General features: G+C 36.7%; 1 protein-coding gene across 8 annotated transcripts in view; it reads right to left on the reverse strand.

The window, feature by feature from the left end:
• Positions 1-23786, reverse strand: part of FNDC3A (fibronectin type III domain containing 3A) — a 152925-nt gene that overhangs the window by 93527 nt on the left and 35612 nt on the right. For all 8 annotated transcript variants that reach the window (XM_082602522.1, XM_082602521.1, XM_082602523.1 and 5 more), the window contains one exon: positions 14409-14484. In XM_082602522.1, the coding sequence (XP_082458648.1) occupies positions 14409-14484 (76 nt within the window). The remainder of the gene's footprint in view (positions 1-14408; positions 14485-23786) is intronic.

A 23786-nucleotide genomic window follows, 5' to 3' on the forward strand; every position in this document is an offset into this window, starting at 1 on the left:
ATGGCAGATCAAGACAGAAGTAACCCGGGTCCCTTTACTGCCTATGGGGCAAAGAACTCCATACAAGTACTAGTTGACCTTTGAACATAATGCATGAGAGAAAAAAAGTTCATATTATAATTGTCTTAGTTTTCTATTGCTGTGTAACATTAGCACAAACTTAGTGGTTTTAAAAAAACACCCATTTATTAGCTCACAGTTCTGTAGTTCATAAGTCCAGTCACAGTATGGACTGTGTTCTCTACTCAGTCTCACAAAGTGAAAATCAAAGTATTGGCTAGGATGTGTTCTCATTTGGAGGCTGGAGTCCTCTTCCATCCAACCTCATGTGGTTTTGGCGGAATCAGCTTCTTGTGGCTGTAGGACTAAGATCCTCATTTCCTTGTTGGCTATTTTACACAATTATATTTCTGGGTCTCACTTTCCTTTTGCCATCACCACTCACTAAAATTTTTTTAAATTGAGATTTTTATGACTTATTTAAACAGAACTCACTGAACTGGTTTAGATTTCCTATTTCCAAGAGAACTTTAACAGTGATATTTTATTCATTAGGAACATAAAGAATTGAAGGTAACTTAATTTGTCTATATTTTCCTTTTTAGCATAAACATTGCAATTTTCTCTTAACTAAGTCATATATAAAATAGTTTCTCTTGAAAAGTAACATTTAATAGCATCTAGGGACAACCTGGGACTATTACACAATGTACTCAGGATGAGTCATAGTCATTCACTTAACCTAAAATGGGCTGAATTTATGAATGGATGATCTATTATGGTTCATTTTCACAAACAAGACTCATTAATGTTTCAAAACAAGTATTTTGAGTCTCTCTACTGGAACTGATGTTTTCATCTTAGAAGGAGAAAATGTAAAGGGCAAACTTTTTAATATAATAATGTGATTTCCACCAGTATGAAAAATTGTTACCTATGCTTTTAGAGCATTTTCTAAGGGTAGTTAAGATTTTCTAAGTAATGTATAAAGGATATAACTTCTCCATGGTTTAGTTTGTTAAATCATGAAAAAAGTAAATAATGGCTAATCATATGGGAATGAGAATCTACTACATATGATTTGGACTTGAGTTACTTATAATTTCCACAGACTGTAAAGAACTTCATTAAGTTCAGTCAGGTCTGTAGTAAAGAAAAGTCATTAATCCAAAGATAATCAATGGTCTTATAAATAATTCTTGGAATACTGATATACTTATTATTAAAATAAATTTAAGATATGGCATAAGATATTAGCATAGTTATGAATATCTAAAAACTTGAGAGCTCGTAGAAAATTGTTGAATCTAATTCACACTAGCCCATCCTCATTTATGTGCAAAATAATGGCCAGAATTTAAGTAATATACCCAAGGATATAGAATCATAACATTTTAGACTCGTGAAGAACCTTATTAAAAGGCATCAACTCCAACCATCCATGATCTATTTTGAAATTAAACCTCCTAATGGCACCATCAAGTGAAGAGTCAGTATACGCATTAACACCTACAAAGGTGGATGGGAAACTGATTGCTCCTGAGTCTCTCTGACAGCTCTGTTTATTACAAAGTTGTTCCTCATACTGAGCTAAATCTGTTTTCCTTTAACTCCCACCCACTGATCCTAAAACCCAGGCTGACCTACTCCCAGACTTGTACCTTTAAAAATGCACCATTGGGAGGGTGGGAGGGAGGGAGATGCATGAGGGAAGGGATGTGGGAACAGATGTATATGTATGACTGATTCACTTTGTTATAAAGCAGAAACTAATAAAAAAATAAAATAAAATAAAATAAAAATGCACCATTAATTAATTCACATATTTTGTTATGTCTTTAAAGTTTTATTGTTGTGAATTTAGGAAGAAAAGTTATATTTCATACTGTTAGTTATAGTAACTACAGCAAAAAGTGTAGTGACCGTGATATATAAAACAACAGACATTTAACCTCTAATAAATTTCAGAGGTATTTTTAATATAAAAGGTCTGACATTCTAACAAGATTCATGGGGCCTGAGGCATAGTTTGTATACATGTCTCAGGTATTCCAGGATATCAGAGAAGGTCACTAGGAGTCCTACTTGCATGAAAACTCCATCTTCCTTTCCCATCCCCAACACAGACAACCTGGGAGAAAAGGCTTTTTTATTTTTTTTACACAAACATTTGCAACCATTTTATTTATGTTAACCAAAATCTGGAAACACCTCAAATGCCCCTCAACAAGTGAGTAAATAAACAAGATAGGGGTATCCATGCAATGTAATACAACTCAGCAATAAAAATGAGCAAACTATTGATACATGCACAACATGGACAGATCTCAAACTTGTTGTACTAAGTGAAAGAAGCCAGAAATAAATTCTACATGTTGTATGATTTCATTTATGAGATATTACTAGCAAAGGTAAAACTATAAAGACAAAAGGGATTTGATTATATCTGATGAGCATAAGGATTCAGACTACAACACAGAGAAGGGCAAGGCCAGGAGCTCCAACTTTTGGAGCGCAGAGAATTCACTCTGAGGTAACAGAGTTGGGATAAATGGGATACAGAGCTTGTAAGTATTTAACAAAATATTATTTTATTAAGGACCTCAAAGGTCATCTGGCTCAGTTTAGGAGGAGACTTGCTAATAAAATGCTCTGCAAAGAAGATGGCAAATATGAAGGAGCAGACCAATTGCGGGAGGGAGGCTAGACGTGTGTGTTTATACGCACCATGATCCCAAAACACATAGAGAAGGACAGAGTGGTACCTACTAGTGGGGACAAACCTTCCCTTAACTTCAAAAACCCCTATAATGGCACGAAGAGTCTGGATCAGGTGTATGAGGAGATAAGGTGAGAGCGGAAAAGCAGTAATAAAGAGCAGCAGCAGTAAAGAGAAGAAAAATAGGAACAGAGGCACTGACAATAACTGCCCCAGGAGCAACAGTGCTGGTCACTCTCTGAATGAGGTGACGGTAGAAGCAACAAGGGCCCAATAACCTCCCACTGGCAGACTGGAAAGTGACATCAGCAGTAACAGTGGTGAAATAAACATGAGTAACTACTCAGAAGCTCGTCAGAGCCATCTGGAAGCAAAAAGGAAGGCAGGAAGATTTAGAGGTAGTATTGATGGCATACTAACTCTAGTGGGTGAAGGGGCTCAGAATCAACACACTCTGGAATTGTCAGTTAGGTTCCTGACTTCCCTAAGTAAGGTGAGCTATGAGAAAACAAAGGCTAATAGCTTTCAACAAACCTGAATTCACTTTGACAATTTTTCTACATGTGAGAGTCAAATCATAAGAAAATAGGCAGAAATCCAGGATTTGGCTAAATGATTAATATCTGGGCATTATCTATGGCTCACTACATTTATATTTTTACATTTTAAAATTAAAATTTCCATATTACCCTACAATCTTAATTGGTGCTCATATTGAAGACTCTAAGGCACTAAAATACCCCTAAGTATAAAAGTATATTTTCAGTATATAGTAGTTACCAAGGCGAACAAGTATACCAATATATTTAAAGATATTTTAGCAGTTAATTTTAATAAATATCGACAGCACGCCTACTAAGCAAAAGGCATTATTTTAGCACAGAGAATCAAATGAAAAAAAGGACAATTTTTGTTGTTAAGGAAACAAAATAGAAGGAAGCTAATATTCCTTGACCATTTTCGTCAAGTAAGGTTTTATGCACCAAGCTAAAGACAGCATCACTGTTTCTGTCCCTATAAGATTTGAAGTTTAGTGGAAGCTTCTCTCACAAGTGTTTATTTCATTAGGAATTTGGACTAGTAAATTAGCTAGTTGGCATGCTATTTATAAGTCTATTAGGAGCAATAACTATTCACTAGCTCGATGACTCTATGAAGGGTGCCAGCACACAGATATACTTGTTAAATTTAAGACTCTCGTTCAGAGTACTCATTTCCAAAAATAAGGAGATCTCAGTTTAATTAAAAGATTATTCTGGAATCAAAGAATCTTTAGATAGAACGAATGCTGGAACTTGCACAATTAAATTTCTTTCACTATGCAAGAATTACTTTTTATAATATCATCTAACCAGTACATAAGCATACATAATGATGAGAGTCTGGTATAATCAAGCAATGACTCCATTCTTATACAGCCATAATTGTTGGACAGTTTTTCCCTGTGAGTCAAAATCTGTTTCCCTGTAACTCTCTCTCACCTGTTTCAAACATGTTAAAAGGATACAGTACTACACCATCTGTTTTGAACATACATTTCTATTTTTGCAGTTCAAGGTTTTGTTTGTTTTTACTTTTGTGAGATTCAATACGTGACTCACATTTAGCTCTAGTTCTACTAAAATAAGCAAGTTCTAGTCATAAAGTTAAATCCTCCTCTCCTGCACTATAGCGGACACTGTCATTCGTTTTGTTTTCTTTTTTTTTTTTTTTCTCTTGCGGTACGCGGGCCTCTCACTGTTGTGGCCTCTCCCGTTGCAGAGCGCAGGCTCCGGACGCGCAGGCTCAGCGGCCATGGATCACGGGCCCAGCCGCTCCGCAGCATGTGGGATCTTCCCGGACCGGGGCACGAACCTGTGTCCCCTGCATCGGCAGGCAGACTCTCAACCACTGAGCCACCAGGGAAGCCCTGTCATTCGTTTTGATGCATATGATCTAAAGTCCTTTTGTGTGTTGGAGGAGTCACCTTGGTGTGAGGTGAAGAACATTTCTCCTATAGGTGCTGATAACGTAGGAGGCAGTGGTGGGTGCTACAAGATTCCTGTTCCAGAAGTGGTATTTGTGCTGGAAGCAAGTGACCTTGAATTCTTAGTGAAGAAAGGGCATGGGTACAATCATGGCATTCATGATATTTCCTAATCAAACTAGTACTGTAGCATGGTTTTAGGGCATTGTTCCTTAAGCTTAGCCTTGAGTATGGTTCTCTAATACTCCAAAAGATTCTATAAGATATCCAATATCATTTTCTTAAAGTAATATTTTTTTTAAAAATTCGAAATAATCACAAATTTACAAAAAAAGCTGCATGTCCAGTTGGCACCAAGAACTTTCTTCCCTAAACCATTTGAAAGTAAGATGCTGACATGATGACTCATCACCCATGGAATACTTTAGTGTGCATTTAGTATGTATTCTCCGATATAACCACACAACCATCAAAACCAGGAAATTAACATTGATACCTTGTTACTACCTGTTATGGGTAAAATTGTGTCCCCCCCCAACCAAAAGATATGTTTAAGTACCAGTACTTCAGAGTGTGACTTTATTTGGGAATAGGGTCACTGCAGATATAATTAGTTAAGATGAGGTCATGCTGGAGTAAAGTGTGGTACTAATCCAATATGGAATCCTTTTAAGAAGAGAGCCATGTGAAGGCACAGAGACACAGGGAGAGAATACCATGTGAAGATGGAGGCAGAAACTGGAGTGATGCATCTACAAACCAAGAAACCCCAAGGATTGCTGGCCATCACTAGCAGCTAGGAAAAAGACATAAAATCTCCCTCAGAAGGAACCAATCCTACTGACATGTTGATCTTGGACTTCCAGCCTCCAGAACTGTGAAGAGATTAAATTTCTGTTGTTTTAAGCCACCCAGTTGGTGGTGCTTTGTTATGGAAACCCTAAGAAACTACCTAATTTCAAACCCCACCCAAGATTCACCAATTGTCCTAATAATGTGCTTTCCAGACAAAGGGTCTAGTTCAGAATCACATATTGCAACTAGTTAGGATGTCTCTTTAGTCTATCATTCTGCACAGTTCCTCGGTCTTTCCTTGACTTTCACGATCTTGACTTTTGAAGATTAAAGGCTAGTTATTTTGTAGAATGTCTCTAGATTTGAGTTTGTCTACTATTTCCTTGAGTTTAGATTCAGATCATGCATTTTTGGCAGAAATATCACAGAAGTGACACCATGTTCCTCTTAATGCATCAGATCAAGTAGCACACAATTTTGATTTCTGACATTACTGATGACATACAATTTGATCACTTGATCAAGACGGTGTCTGCCAGGTTTCTCCACTGTAAAGTTACTTTTTTCTTTTTTGCCTTTAATCAATAAGTATTTTGTGGGGGTTTCCCTGGTGGTGCAGTGGTTGAGAGTCGCCTGCCGATGCAGGGGACACGGGTTCGTGCCCCAATCCGGGAAGATCCCACATGCCGCAGAGTGGCTGGGCCCATGAGCCATGGCTGCTGAGCCTGCGTGTCCGGAGCCTGTGCTCTGCAATGGGAGAGGCCACAACAGTGAGAGGCACGCGTACTGCAAAAAAAAAAAAAAAAAAAAAAAAAAAAGTATTTTGTGGGGACATAGTTTGAAACTATGTAAACAGTCCATTTTTCATCAACTTGCAATTTATTCACTTATTTATTTATATTTGTGTGAACTCACTGTTTCCTATTTTATTCAGTGGGCTTTAATCCATATCTATCATTATTTTGATGCTCAAATTGTGCCTGATTTTGCTAATGGAAGTTCCTTCAAGCTGTCTACTACATCCTCTTGACATGTCTCCATTGTTTTTCAGCACTTCTTCCTTCCTGGGATAAGACTTATACAGCAGAAAAGGAGTTACAGATGTGGAAAGGGAGGAAACTAGAATAAATCCTGTGGCAATTGAACCAGAAAAATCATACATTTCTGATTCTAGGTCTGGGGCAAGGAAAGTTCAAGATGTTATCCCAGAAAGAAGGGATATTCAACATTGTCATCCCAGAAAGTCACTCAGGCTCTGACTTCCCATGTTGAGTTTCCTGCCCCCCAACCCCCACTCCCACGTGAATGTCCTTTCCTTGGCTCCGTGTGGTCACGCACAAGCTCTAATGCCCTGTGCTGGGCCACCCACTCCAGTCTTGTGTATATTCTCTTCTCACCACATCTGGGCTCTGACTTCCCACACCGGGCCATTCTACCCCTCACCCCACCATGTGGACTACCTCCTTATTCTGCTTGGGCTCCGATCCACACCAGGCCACCCCTTCTTGAGGACACCCTTCTCAGCCGGTTTAGGCTCTGAGCCCATTCAGCAGGCCACCTTGCTGTGTGAATTTCCTCCTTACTCTGTTTGGGCTCTGACTCTCTACACTAGGCTGTTGTCCTATGTGATGAACTCCTCCCGCTCCGGCATCCTCCTCTGGGGCACTGCAGCTCACCTCCCCAACTCCCACCAGTGCAGTCTGCCATAGATTGAATGTCTGTGTCTCCCCCGAAATTCCTAACCCCAATGTGATGGTATTAAGAGGTGGGGTTTTGGGAGGTGATGAGGACATGAGGGTGGAGCTCTCATGAATGGGACTAGGGCTCTTATAAAAGAGAACCCAGAGAGCTCCTTTGTCCCTTCCATCATGTAAGATTACAGTGAAAGTCAGCAGTCTGCAACCGGGAAGAGGGCTCTCACCAGAACCTGACCATGCTGGCACCCTGATCTTGGACTGCCAGCCTCCAGAACTGTGAGAAATGTATTTCTGCTGTTTATAAGCCACCCAGTCTATGGTATTCTGTTATGGCAGCCCTAATGGACTAAGACAAGTGTCTATATAGTTCGGCCCCATCTAATGACTTTAGGACTTAAGTGCTAGGAAGGAAATGGAAGAAGGGAGAGGATCTCAGTATCACAGTAATAAACTCCTTTTGTGCTTAATTGACAAGAGTCAGTTTCAAAAAGGAACTCTGATACACGTCATCTATATGGTACCAGTGCAATTAATTTTTTAAATCAAAATGTATAACTTTGTATTATTCCTGTTAAATTTTATACTATTGGTTTTGACCTATCATTTCAATATATTCTGATCTTGAGCTTGGCATTTACTTAATGTTATTAGTTGTCCTTGGTAACTGTCTGATACCTGGTAATTTTATAAATGTGTCATTTATTTTTGTCAAAGTTATTGATTAAAAGTGCACAGAAAGAGAGCCCTAAAGAACAAAGTCCTCTTTCTGACTTACTTCACTGTGTATGACAGACTCTAGGTCCATTCACCTCACTACAAATAACTCAATTTCATTTCTTTTTATGGCTGAGTAATATTCCATTGTACATATGTGCCACATCTTCTTTATCCATTCATCTGTTGATGGACATTTAGGTTGGTCCCATGTCCTGGCTATTGTAAATAATGCTGCAATGAACACTGTGGTACAGGACTCCTTTTGAATTATGGTTTTCTTAGGGTATATGCCCAGTAGTGGGATTGCTGGGTCGTATGGTAGTTCTATTTTTAGTTTTTTAAGGAACCTCCATACTGTTTTCCCTAGTGGCTGTATCAATTTACATTCCCACCAACAGTGCAGGAGGGTTCCCTTTTCACCACACCCTTTCCAGCATTTATTGTTTCTAGATTTTTTGATAATGTCCATTCTGACAGGCGTGAGGTAATACCTCACTGTACTTTTGATTTGCATTTCTCTAATGATTAGTGACATGGAATCTAAAACAAAAAAAAATGGTACTGATGAACCTAGTTGCAGGGCAGGAATAAAGATGTAGACACAGAGAATGGACTTGAGGATATGGGGAGGGGGAAGGGTAAGCTGGGGTGAAGTGAGAGAGTGGCATGGACATATATACACTACCAAATGTAAAATAGATAGCTAGTGGGACACAGCTGCACAGCACAGGGAGATCAGCTCAGTGCTTTGCAATGACCTAGAGCGGTGGGATAGGGAGGATGGGAGGTGAGGGGATATGGGGACATATGTACGCATATGGCTGATTCACTTTAGTGTACAACAGAAACTAACATAGTATTGTGAAGCAATTATACTCCAATAAAGATCTATTTTTTTAAAAAAAGAAGAAAGTCCTGGATAATATAACGTAAGACAAAGCTTTAGACTGGCAGTGGGCCAGGGACGAAATTTTATTTTATCTTCCCATAAAGATATATGAGAAAATCTGTCAAATAACCTTGAGGAAATAAAGAGTGCTTGCTTATTCAACTTTTGTCTCTTACTGAATACTGAATGAATGAATGAATGAATGGATGAAGAATACGAGGTCCTCATTCGTGCTGAAATGCAACTGTGGAAGCAACGTTGCAAAACAAATCATCAAAATGTAGATCTGGTTAATCCATGATCAACATAATTAGGGTTTATATATCTGATGTAGCTTTTTGGGTTTTATGATCCCACAGATATAAACAATATGTCAAAAAGGTATGGTGTAATAATAATCTCTATGACTAATTATATTCCAAATCCTTTGTGATGGATAGACTCTTTCACACACACTCTCTCTCTCTTTACACAAACAAGTATAAGACAGGATGTAAAAATAATCACTAAATTGCTTAATGTAATCTGACTGATATAATAGTAAGCAGCAGAGCTGAAACTCAACCCAGGTAGCATTTGCTTAACTACTGCCTTATTAGGTTAACAAAATTGAACATTCATCAATATCTTTCTCTCCTAAAGTATATCATTCGAAGGGGCCAGGGCGTATAAAAACTATTCAAGCGTAGCTGGTTTATATATTCATTTTTTTTTAAAGATAACTTTGTATCTTGCACGGACAGCATGGAATCATACCACAGTAGAAGTCCCATAACAATGCAAAACCACTAGATATTTAATTAATAAATTCTTATTATTTAGTCCTATTTATTCATTTTGAGATGTCATGGAAGAAAAGAAGGGAAAAAAAGGAAAGCCATACCTGCCTCTCAATAAGGAGGATTTTTAGATAAAATTTTTTGTCTATATAGACTCCATTTGCTTGGCACATGGAAATGCTCAAGAAAGGTTAGTTTTTTCTCTTTCTCATTCAACTTAATTAAACATTTACTGAGCGTTCTCTATGTGCTGGGCGCTACGCAAGACAGGAGGTTTACAAACACGTCAAACAATTTCTGCCCTCAGTGATTTCTGTATGTGTATCCAGGGGTAGAAGAGGAGAGAAACTGAAGAAAGATCTTGTCTGCAAACACTTCACAGAACAGATAATGTCTGAAGGATGGGTACCAATTTATTGCCAGGAAAGCCAGCTCTACAATAGGGATCTTAAGAGTTCACCACATACTCTCTACAAAATGTGCTTCTAGGACATCACCAGTAAGCCAAATTCAGAAACTTTGGTTAATTCTCTATTCTGTGTACCTCCCCACAAAACAAAACTAAGAAGGGCAGTCTTTAGCACTGGTTACAAAGATCTATTAATACTAAACCTTAAGATTTATTCACATAATAAATTTTTACATTCCTATGCACAATTACCAAGCAAAAATGAATTTCCATAGTATCTATCATTATACAAAAAACAATTTGTTGACATGCTATCAATCCAATCACTAAAAAAAACCCCAAAACATCAAGTTGTTAGATGTTTAAAAATAACTTTTAATAGAAAAAAAACCAGAGAGATTCAACATAGTACTTCAGTTTCATAAGTAATGAGGTATTTGTGCTAAAAGCCATTAGCAGTGACTTAAGACGTCAAAAATGAGGTATAGGTTAGAATCAGGTAGTATAAATAAACCTAACCAATGAGCAGAATGGCAAACTGAAAGGTGGTAAAAGGCAGGGAGCTACACTTTTATATATTTAAGAGTTGTGCATTGTCTAAAAGGACATGAAATAAGACAAAAGGTAAGTTAAGACAGACATCAGATCCTGTATTAGACTCAGAAAGAATGGTATGGAACAATAAAAAATGATCACATTAAATAAAGTATATTATTTTCATTATAAATATGAAACATATTTTAAAAAACAAATATTGAAAAGTCCTTGTTTCTGGCCCATAACAATTTCTTTTCTTTTCTTTTTTTTTCTTCTTTTTCAGGGGTGGAGGCAAGAGAGAGAAGCTATGCAATGCATTTAAAAGAATGTTTGTTACATTTTATTGAACATTTCTAGATGTCTGAAGTAGGGAGATTTTCAGATTAACAGGTGAGCACATGGTAACAGAAAAGGAAGACTTCACTGATCCTTCCAAACTGTAAACTGGATATTAACTATTTTATAATCTCCTTCAATGGCTCTTCCTCACCTTTATAATAAAGTTCTTAGTATGATAGTCAAGCCATTTCAAGAGATGACTATATTTTCAGATTCATCTCTGTCCATATCCCCTTTATACAACTTTTTGTTTTGTTTTGTGTTTAGCTATTCCAATCTCTTTGCAGTTATTCAAATAAATCAAGTTGCTCTTTCCTTCTGTTGCTTTTGTACACTATTCTCTCTGCCTAAAACACTTTCTTGAGACCCTTTTGTCCATTTGGCCAACTGGTATTTTCCTGAAAGACAAGGATGTGTCACTTTTTCTTTGAAGGGTTTTTTCCCTGACATAATCACTCTGTGATTAGTCCTCCTATGCTCTCACAATACCCTATGCATATTTCTAATGATTCTTTTTATATTGTACAATTGTTAATTTTCCCCCCTTTCCCCTACCACACTGTGTTCCTGGATGGCAGGAACTGTGTCATAGTCTTCTCTGAATCCTTTGCAGCTGGTACAGTATACCTCAGCAGGGACTTTGTAAATTCATGAAAAAAAATATTAGCAGTTTTATCTATCTAAGCAGTATGCTATATAGTAGGAAAAGGGTACTATATTGAGCTCTGCCCATAACTAGCTGTATCTCACAAATTCTGAACCTCCAATAAAATAGGGGAATTATTTAGATCTCTAATGTTCCCTGTGATTCTTCAACTTAGTTTTGGTTTCTATAAATTCTTGTTGGTAATAAAACTACTTTAAAAAGCACAGTCTTTAATTCAAATGCTTATTAATTTACACTGGATTTACCTCAATTCTTTAGGTTTTACTACAGAGGTTTTCTTAGTATAGTGGCTGTGAAAAGAAAAGCTTTCCTAACTTGATGGCCTCTGTCAGTTTCATTGGCACATGATTTTCCTCCCTTAACACTTTCTCTTTCTCTTTTTCATATACTGCATCCACTTCTACCTATACTCTTACTTTTTACCTAGCTCAAGAACTAGGTCAAGCAGATGACTGCCGTGTGATAGAAATAGTGATGGCAAAGAGCAAAAAAAGGGAGGAGAGGATGAGCCCCAGCAGTCCTTAGCCTTTTCTCGTCCTGTCTTCTCTTGCTTGGACTGAGGGCATGCTGGTCTTCACAAAGACTTCAACCCAGTCTCTTGTTTACTACTACCTTTCATCTATATCCCATCTTTTCATTTTGGACAAACAAAAACATAAAGAGGGGAGAGCCTTTTACTTTCTGTATGGTTCCCGCTGAAGTTTCCTGTGTTTTTAAAACTTTGCTCAGTAGTAATTTTAAGACAAAGTCTCCACTCTTATAATCTGATGTGTAGAAAGAAGAGTCTCCATTTTCTCCTGAAGCAAAGAAATGTGTCCCTGCCTTGAAACCCTTCACATGATAGTCAATTCCTATTATTAGGGTACTGTTAGCCCTACAGGCACATTATAAACTGGATAGGCTGTTTTGGTTCTGATTGAAGGGATAAGTGCCACATAAAAAAATCAATTTAATTGATTTTATGAGGGAAGGGGTTACAAATTACAGTTACAAATTGACTTCTAAAATATAAGTTATTAGTTATTTAAAATCCAAAGGCTGGTTATCCAATTGCAATGATCAGTTTTTGCATTCTAAGTCACACTAAAACAGTAATGAGTATCCTCATTTGCAGATGTGTTTGAAAAGACCAATGTTACATTAGTTAAAATGCTTCCATCATAAACAATATTTATTGAAAACAATTTGAAAAGAGATGTACAAATAAACCTAAGGTGTGTGCTCTACTAAAAACTTACATTCTAAGAGGTACCCAGTATAAAAATGAAGTTATTTTTATGAAAACCTAATTGACAAGTAAAGATAGGCAAAGTTTATTATACTGCTTATAAATTCTACTACCTGGTTTCTTTTAAGCTCATAATATGTGGACCATTCCTATTTGTGAAGTTACCAAATAACTGCCGCTCAAAAGATTTAAATTAACTTAGAGAAAGTGCTAACTCTAAGACATGTAAGGTTTAAATGGCAGGTTAAAAGTTTTAATTGTAATTATTGAGCTAACTGCTTCTCTAGAAAGAGTTAGATCTATTTCTTCTTTGCTTGCATTGACTTGACAGCCCAGGTTAAATGGGGGGGAGGTACCATAAGTCTTGGTTTGCCTGGGACAATCTTGGCTGACACTAATTGTTGTGGAGTAATTGCTAGGGTCCACTTTCACTCTTAAAGTATCCTGGTTTGGATGATAAAGCATACGGTCCCCCCACTTCTAACGTGCTCTTTTCAAATGAAAGTAATAACCATTAGATAGGTACCCAATATGTGGAAGGCCAAGAACTGAAGGGAATACAAAGGAATGTAAGAAATGGTATCTGCCCATAAAGTCCTTATTAAAACTTAGTTGGAGAGACTGAATAAACATTCCAAGTTAAACATACAAAATTTAAATGGCTTTTCAAAATACTAACTGGAAGAAATATTACAAAAAAGTACATTCTTGCTAAATGAATGGCACAATAATTGGTGTTTTGGGCTTTCACAGGAGATGGGGTCACTTTCTATTAAACACCACTACAGTACCCACCATCACCACTTACTCAGTGCCTTATTATGTGCCAGGTCTGGTTTAGAGTGCTTTATAAACATATTACTCAACCCTCACAATTATCCTATGAGGTGTGTTATTATGCACAGGGATAGGAATTTTACTGAGAAAGGTACCTGATAGAGGTTAAATAACATGCAAAAGTTCATACAGCCAGTTAAGTGGCAGAGTTGGGGTTTAAAACCAGGTTCTCTAATTCCAAAGCTAGTGAGCTTTTTATTGCTCTCATCTTCACACAGAGTGGTGGTTCTCAGCTAGGGGTGATTTTGCCTCCCAGGGAACATTTGGTGATATCTGGAGACAGTTTTGTTTGGCACAAATGTGTGTGTGTGTGGGGGGTTGTTGGCTAGTAAGTAGTGTGGAAGGGATGCTTACTAAAGACTTTATAAAAAACCTTTTAAAGATAAGATCTGAGCTCAGTCTGGAAGCATTTGGATAGGCTGGGGGTAGTGGTGATATGGGTAAATTCTAGATAAGAAGCAGAATACAGTAAGTACAAGAAAGGTTCAGAGACGGTGAATAAACCAACTTAGCAAGATTGAAGGGAAACAGTATTGAAAGGAAAGTGGGAAGCAAGCAAAAGATGAAATGATCTTTCAAAAAGACTAAGGAACCTGAACTAGATTCACTGAAGATTTCTGAGCAGGGGAGTGACATTATAGTAGGATTAATCAAGAAACCAGGGCAAAGAGACTAATTAAGATGCTACTGTAATAGTTATGCCATAACATATTCAGAGTTTGTGCCTTGTTGTGGTGGTAGTGAGAAAGAAAGGAAGAAACTACAAGCACATACACTTTTATGTATCATAAATTTTAGTCTTGTCTCAAATGACAATAACCATTCTTACCTGTAATGCACTGAAACTGTCCATCTTCTCTTCTTATTGTAAATGCTTCCCCTGGGTTAACTTGTACCAGGATAACCTTAAAATGAGGGGAAGAAGTATTAATCAAAAGAGCAACACAGTAAATCAGTATATCAAGATATTAAATGTTGCTAGGAAGAGAGTAAATGTGAGCTATTTCATCATATGGAACTGGGAAGGAAAATCGGGATTACATATTTGTTGAAAAGTATTAATTACTTCATTTTTCTGGAGGTCAGACTCAAGCCAAAAGTAAGGGAATAAAAAAAGACAGAGGCACCATTTTATTGGAAAGTCAATAAATTTCACTCTGAAACAAAGATGGAGTCAAACTACCGAATATTTGGATCATCTATGCCTACTTCACCAATTGTAAAGTATTGTGTTTTTCTAAAAATAAAGTATAAATTGATAGGTAGAGAATAAGATGGCACCCCTGAATTAGTATGACATCTCAAATTAGCAATATATTTAAAAATATGTTAAATTAATCCCATAATTTTGAGTAGTTTTCTTTTTATTTTACAGGTAATACACACTAATCTTATGACATCTGAAAAACAAAAAACTGGAAAAAAACTGAAGTCCCTCCATCCTAATAAACATTGTTAGCATTCTCATAAATTTCTTAGTCTTGTTCTCTATGCATAGGCTTAATTTCCCCCCTTAAATATAAGGGGGAAAAATAAGACCTCCAATTCTGTGTCTTTTTTTGGTTTAATATTAAAAAAAGACTTTTCCATGTTATTATTCAAAGTATGTCATCGAATGTTTATACCATCAACTACTTAACCATTCTCTTAATTAAAGAATTTAGGTAGTGAGCATTTTGGTATGTAGTTTTCCCATCTCTATAATTAGTATTATTTCCTTATGATATATTCCCAGAAATAGAATTCCCGTATCTGTTGGTAAACTACTTTTTAAAAGGGTTTTACAAATTCACATTCCTCCTCAGTCTATGAGAACACCATTTAACCACATTCTCTGCACCCCTAAAAATTATAGTTTTAAAATCTTTGCTACCTTGATAGATGAAAACAGTGTATTACTATCATTTAATTTGCACTTTTTTGATTATTAATGAGGTTAAATTCTATCTTTACATTTGCTACTGGCTCTTTTGTAAACTGGCTGTCTGTCATCTTAATCTTTTGGGGTCTTTTTTTTTTTTTTTTTTTTTTTTGCGGTATGCGGGCCTCTCACTGCTGTGGCCTCTCCCGTTGCGGAGCACAGGCTCCGGATGCGCAGGCCCAGCGGCCATGGCTCACGGGCCCAGCCGCTCCGCGGCATATGGGATCCCCCCAGACCGGGGCACGAACCCGTATCCCCTGCATCGGCAGGCGGACTCTCAACCACTGCGCCACCAGGGAGGCCCTCAAATGATATCATATACCACCTTAACATGAACACTCCCAGTATGAACTGTCTATATTTGAAAATGAACTAATTTATCTTTTTAACAAAAATTACTGCTTTATGTTTAAAAAGCGAAACAAAAAGTTTATTTTATATGCCGACAGTCTCCTCACAGAAGAGTAAGTTTTCTTACATAAACTGCATCAGTATTTTGAAATCAATTCATTATGCTCATTAAAACTCAAAGACACAAGTTTTTATATTGAGATTTAGAATTAAAGTAATGAGAAATACTCAGACTAAATGTCTTACAACCTGATAGGATCAAGTAAAAAAGAGTTGCTTAAATAATTCTAAGTTTCAAAAGTATTATGACGAAAAAGTTACATGGATGACAAATACTATTAGGTTATTTTAAACTTTGCAATAAATTATTCTAATAATCAGTATTTATGTATATGTATGAAATAGTGTCATTTCAAATATATTAACAAATAAACTAATTAAAATGTATACTGAGAACACTGTTTAAAAATGAATGCTAGGGGCTTCCCTTGTGTGCAGTGGTTAAGAATCCTCCTGCCAAAGCAGGGGACACAGGTTCAAGCCCTGGTCTGGGAAGGTCCCACATGCCGCAGAGCAACTGAGCCCACATGCCCCAACTACTGAAGCCCGCATGCCTAGAGCCCATGCTCTGCAACTAGAGAAGCCACCACAATGAGAAGCCCATGCACCGCAGTGAAGAGTAGCCCCCCACCCCCGCCACAACTAGAGAAAGCCCAAGTGCAGCAACAGAGACCCAATGCAGCCAAAAATAAATAATAAAATTTTTTTAAAAAAGAAAAGAATGCTAATTAGTGCCTGAAAAGACTTATTTTCTTTCCAGTATCTTACAATAGCCTGTCATAGCTATCCTTTTTCCTAATGCACCTTCTAAAATTTCCACATTTATATTTACTGACAATGGTAGAAAGGACTGATCATTCTTAAATAATCTCTGAAATTCTACAGTCAAATTATAAAGACTTCAGTAAAAAAAAGAAGTTATACAATCTCCATAATTAGCCAGACTCATCAAGAAAAAAAAAGGGAGAAGACGCAAATCAACAAAATTAGAAATGAAAAAGAAGTAACAACTGATACTGCAGAAATAAAAGGATCATGAAAGATTACTACAAGCAACTACTATGCCAATAAAACGGATAACCTGGAAGAAATGGACAACTTCTTGGAAAAGCACAACCTTCCTAGACTGAACCAGGAAGAAATAGAAAATATAAACAGACCAATGACAAGCACTGAAATTGAGACTCTGATTAAAAATCTTCCAACAAACAAAAGCCCAGGACCAGATGGCTACACAGGCAAAATTTATCAAACATTTAGAGAAGAGTTAACGCCTATCCTTCTCAAGCTCTTCCAAAATATACCAGAGGGAGGAACACTCCCAAACTTATACTACGAGGCCACCATCACCCTGATACCAAAACCAGACAAAGATGTCACAAAGAAAGAAAACTACAGGCCAATATCACTGATGAACATAGATGCAAAAATCCTCAACAAAATACTAGCAAACAGAATCCAACAGCACATTAAAAGGATCATACACCATGATCAAGTGGGGTTTATCCCAGGAATGCAAGGATTCTTCAAAATACGCACATCAATCAATGTGATACACCATATTAACAAAGTGAAGGAGAAAAACCATATGATCATCTCAATAGATACAGAAAAAGCTTTTGACAAAATTCAACATCATTTATGATAAAAACCCTCCATAAAGTAGGCACAGAGGGAACTTACCTCAACATAATAAAGGCCACATATCACAAACCCACAGCCAACATCGTCCTCAATGGTGAAAAACTGAAACCATTTCCACTAAGATCAGGAACAAGACAAGGTTGTCCACTCTCACCACTATTATTCAACATTGTTTTGGAAGTTTTAGCCACAGCAATCAGAGAAGAAAAAGAAATAAAAGGAATACAAATCGGAAAAGAAGAAGTAAAGCTGTCACTGTTTGCAGATGACATGATAATTTACATAGAGAATCCTAAAGATGCTAGCAGAAAACTACTAGAGCTAATCAATGAATTTGGTAAAGTAGCAGGATACAAAATTAGTGCACAGAAATCTCTTGCATTCCTATACACTAATGATGAAAAATCTGAAAGAGAAATTACAGAAACACTTCCATTTACCATTGCAACAAAAACAATAAAATACCTAAGAATAAACCTACCTAAGGAGACACAAGACCTCAATGCAGAAAACTATAAGACACTGATGGAAGAAATTAAAGATGATACAAACAGATGGAGAGATATACCATGTGCTTGGACTGGAAGAATCAACATTGTGAAGATGACTATACTACCCAAAGCAATCTACAGATTCAATGCAATCCCTATCAAACTACCAATGGCATTTTTCACAGAACTAGAACAAAAAATTTCACAATATGTATGGAAACACAAAAGACCCCGAATAGCCAAAGCAATCTTGAGAAAGAAAAACAGAGATGGAGGAATCAGGCTCTCTGACTTCAGACTATACTACAATGCTACAGTAATCAAGACAGTATGGTACCGGCAAAAAAACAGAAATACAGATCAACAGAACAGGATAGAAAGCCCAGAGATAAACCCACGCACATATGGTTACCTTACTTTTGATAAAGGAGGCAAGAATATACAATGTAGAAAAGACAGCCTCTTCAATAAGTGGTGCTAGGAAAACTGGACAGCTACATGTAAAAGAATGAAATTAGAACACTCCCTAAAACCATACACAAAAATAAACTCAAAATGGATTAAAGACCTAAATATAAGGCCAGACACTGTAAAACTCGTAGAGGAAAACATAGGCAGAACACTCTATGACATAAATCACAGCAAGATCTTTTTTGACTCACGTCCTAGAGAAATGGAAATAAAAACAAAAATAAACAAATGGGACCTAATGAAACTTAAAAGCTTTTGCACAGCAAAGGAAACCATAAACAAGATGAAAAGACAACCGTCAGAATGGGAGAAAATATTTGCAGATGAAGCAACTAACACAGGATTAATCTCCAAAATTTACAAGCAGCTCAATTTCAAAAAAACAAACAACCCAATCCAAATATGGGCAGAAGACCTAAATAGACATTTCTCCAAAGAAGATATACAGACTGCCAACAAACACATGAAAGAATGCTCAACATCATTAATCATTAGAGAAATGCAAATGAAAACTACAATGAGGTATCTATCACCTCACACCAGTCAGAATGGCCATCATCAAAAAATCCACAAACAATAAATGCTGGAGAGGGTGTGGAGAAAAGGGAACCTGCTTGCACTGTTGGTGGGAACATAAATTGATACAGCCACTATGGAGAACAGTATGGAGGTTCCTTAAAAAACTGAAAATAGAACTACCATATGACCCAGCAATCCCACTACTGGGCATATACCTTGAGAAAACAGTAATTCAAAAAGAGTCATGTACCGCAACATTCACTGCAGCTCTATTTACAATAGCCAGGACATGGAAACAACCTAAGTGTCCATCGACAGATGAATGGATAAAGAAGATGTGGCACAAGTATACAACGGAATATTACTCAGCCATAAAAGGAAACGAAATTGAGTTATTTGTAGTGAGGTGGATGGACCTAGAGTCTGTCATACAGAGTGAAATAAGTCAGAAAGAGAAAAACAAATACTGTATGCTAACACATATATATGGAATCTACAAAAAAAAAAAAAAAAGGTCATGAAGAACCTAGGGGCAGGACAGGAATAAAGACCTACTAGAGAATGGACTTGAGGACATGGCGGGGGGTGGTGGGGAAGGCTAAACTGGGACAAAGTGAGAGAGTGGCAGGGACATTTATACACTACCAAATGTAAAATCGATAGCTAGTGGGAAGCAGCCACATAGCACAGGGAGATCAGCTCAGTGGTTTGTGACCACCTAGAGGGGTGGGATAGGGAGGGTGGGTGGGAGGGAGATGCAAGAGGGAAGCGATATGGGGATATATATATATATCTATAGCTGATTCACTTTGTTATAAAGCAGAAACTAACACACCACTGTAAAGCAATTATACTCCAATAAAGATGTTAAAAAAATAAATAAAAATAAATAGCAAAATAAATAAATAAATAAATAAATAACTCCATAAATTTTAACTTTCTGGTAAAATGTTAAAATACACATCTTAGCAATAAATGTAAGCAATAAGCGAAAACAGCTTCATATATATATAATTTACCCATTTAAAATATTGATGTTCTAATAGTTTTTTTGTTTTTTAAATTTTATTGAAGTATAGTTGATATACAATGTGTTAATTTCTGCTGCATAGCAAAATGACTCAGTTATACATATATATTTTTTCATATTCTTCTCCATTATGGTTTATCATAAGATATTAAATATAGTTCCCTGTGCTATACTATAGGACCTTGTTGTTTATCCATCCTATACATACTAGTTTGCGTCAGCTAATCCCAATCCTTCCCTCCCCCACCCTTCTTCCCCCTTGGCAACCACAGGTCTGTTCTCTGTATCTGTAAGTCTGTTTCTGTTTTGTAGATATGTTCATTTATGTTGTATTTTAGATTCCACATATAAGGATATGTTCAGTCATAAACATGCTTATCAGTAAAGCCACTTCCAAAATCTTGGCACTTACTCTTTCTCGCAACCTCTTTAATTTCCTCATTCAATCACTGCTACTACAGCTACCAAAGGCTGCTGTAAGAGTCAACAGTTTCTTCTCCAAGTATTCCAATGTGTTGCATTCACCAAATACTGGGGGAATCTTTATTGTCAACTTGGCCCTCAAACTGTCCTTTGCTTAGTAAGTCAACCTTTAAAACTCCATTCAAAGTAGAATCTTAGAGCATTCTATAGCTATCTTGGGTGAAAACACAGATAGAGGTGCGATGTTAAAGGTACTATCGATTATCAGTATATTCATCAATACCTACATCAAACCTTGTTTCCAATCAAATTAGCCAATGTATAATAATAAGCTTCCTGTTGAACAGGAATTTATCAGGTCGCCGTAACAACTAAATCAGCAAAGAGCTGTGATAGCAACTGCTTCTGGATCATACAATGTCAGTCAACAAGTCGGAATTTTAATAGTATGCTGCTTCCAAATACATTTCATTTTAAAGCCACAGTTTTAGTAATTTTATTTATTTTAGCTCTCTGACCTTGGAGTATATTTATAGCTTATAAATACTATATGCAGATAAATATGCAAGGAAGTAGACAGTGTCACTACACAAATAATTTATCATCATATATTTAGAAACGTTTTAATTCTGAAATTGATTCTATAAATTGAGCCAATTTATCAAAGACTGACAAGTCTTATAACAATAATTTATTTCTAGATTACCAGCAATCACATTTATAATATATAAACACATCTAAAATATGGAGATGGGCTTTAAGATTTTTTTAATGAGATATAATCCATACACTATAAAATTTACCCTTTAAACAGTACAATTCAGTGGTTTCTAGTATACACACAGATTTGTACAACCATCACCAAAGTAAATTTTGATCCAAAGTAAAGATGATCCAAAATCTTGGAAATAGAATGGAGAAATACAAGAAACATTTCACAAGGACCTAGAAGAACTAAAGAGCAAACAAGCAATGATGAACACCACAATAAGTGAAATTAAAAATTCTCTGGAAGGATTCAACAGCACAATAACTGAGGCAGAAGAATGGATAAGAGACCTGGAAGATAAAATAGTGGAAATAACTACCACAGAGCAGAATAAAGAAAAAAGAATGAAAAGAATTGAGGACAGTCTCAGAGACCTCTGGGACAACATAAAACGCACCAACATTCGAATTATAGGGGGTCCCAGAAGAAGAAGAGAAAAAGAAAGGGACTGAGAAAATATTTGAAGAGATTATAGTTGAAAACTTCCCTAATATGGGAAAGGAAATAGTTAATCAAGTCCAGCAGGTGCAGAGAGTCCCATACAGGATAAATCCAAGGAGAAACACACCAAGACACATATTAATAAAACTATCAACAATTAAATACAAAGAAAAAATATTAAAAGCAGCAAGGGAAAAACAGCAAATAACATACAAGGGAATCCCCGTAAGGTTAACAGCTGATCTTTCAGCAGAAACTTTGCAAGCCAGAAGGGAGTGGCAGGACATATTTAAAGTGATGAAAGGGCAAAACGTAAAACCAAGATTACTTTACACAGCAAGGATCTCATTCAGATTTGACGGAGAAATTAAAACCTTCATACACAAGCAAAAGTTAGGAGAATTCAGCACCACCAAATCAGCTTTACAACAAATGCGAAAGTGAGAGAGTGGCATGGACTTATATATACTACCAAATGTAAAATAGCTAGTGGGAAGCAGCCGCATAGCACAGGGAGATCAGCTCGGTGTTTTGTGACCACCTAGAGGGGTGGGATAGGGAGGGTGGGAGGGAGATGCAAGAGGGAGGAGATGTGGGGACATATGTATATGTATAGCTGACTCACTTTGTTATAAAGCAGAAACTAACACACCATTGTGAAGCAATTATACTCCAATAAAGATGTTAAAAAAAAAGCACTTATTAATGTGCCAGTTAAGTTTACCAACTGTTTTAGTTTTAAAATGCCAATTTCTATATTACACTCTCAAACTCATTCTACGAGGCCACCATCACCCTGATACCAAAACCACATAAAGATGTCACAGAAAAAGAAAACTACAGGCCAATATCACTGATGAACATATATGCAAAATCCACAACAAAATACTAGCAAACAAAATCCAACAGCATATTAAAAGGATCATATACCATGATCAAGTGGGGTTTATTCCAGGAATGCAAGGATTCTTCAATATATGCAAAACAATCAATATGATAAACCATAATAAAAAACTGAAGGAGAAAAACGAAATGATCATCTCAATAGATGCAGAAAAAGCTTTCGACAAAATTCAACACCCATTTATGATTAAAAACCCTCCAGAAAGTAGGCATAGAGGGAACTTACCTCAACATAATAAAGGCCATACATGACAAACCCACAGCCAACATCGTTCTCAATGGTGAAAAACTGAAACCATTTCCACTAAGATCAGGAACAAGACAAGGTTGCCCACTCTCACCACTCTTATTCAACCTAGTTTTGGAAGTTTTAGCCACAGCAATCAGAGAAGAAAAGGAAATAAAAGGAATCCAAATCGGAAAAGAAGAAGTAAAGCTGTCACTGTTTGCAGATGACATGATACTATACATAGAGAATCCTAAAGATGCTACCAGAAAACTACTAGAGCTAATCAATGAATTTGGTAAAGTTGCAGGATACAAAATTAATGCACAGAAATCTCTGGCATTCCTATATACTAATGATGAAAAATATGAAAGTGAAATCAAGGAAACACTCCCATTTACCATTGCAACAAAAAGAATAAAATATCTAGGAATAAACCTACCTAAGGAGACAAAAGACCTGTATGCAGAAAATTATAAGACACTGATGAAAGAAATTAAAGATGATACAAATAGATGGAGAGATGTACCATGTTCTTGGATTGGAAGAATCAACATTGTGAAAATGACTCTACTACCCAAAGCAATCTACAGATTCAATGCAATCCCTATCAAACTACCACTGGCATTTTTCACAGAACTAGAACAAAAAATTTCACAATTTGTATGGAAACACAAAAGACCCTGAATAGCCAAAGCAATCTTGAGAACGAAAAATGGAGCTGGAGGAATCAGGCTCCCTGACTTCAGACTATACTACAAAGCTACAGTAATCAAGACAGTGTGGTACTGGCACAAAAACAGAAAGATAGATCAATGGAACAGGATAGAAAGCCCAGAGATAAACCCACGCACATATGGTCACCTTATCTTTGATAAAGGAGGCAGAAATGTACAGTGGAGAAAGGACAGCCTCTTCAATAAGTGGTACTGGGAAAACTGGACAGGGACATGTAAAA

Source organism: Mesoplodon mirus (assembly GCF_964341445.2).
Source record: "Mesoplodon mirus genome assembly, chromosome: 17".
In the NCBI taxonomy this organism is placed as follows: Eukaryota; Metazoa; Chordata; class Mammalia; order Artiodactyla; family Ziphiidae; genus Mesoplodon; species Mesoplodon mirus.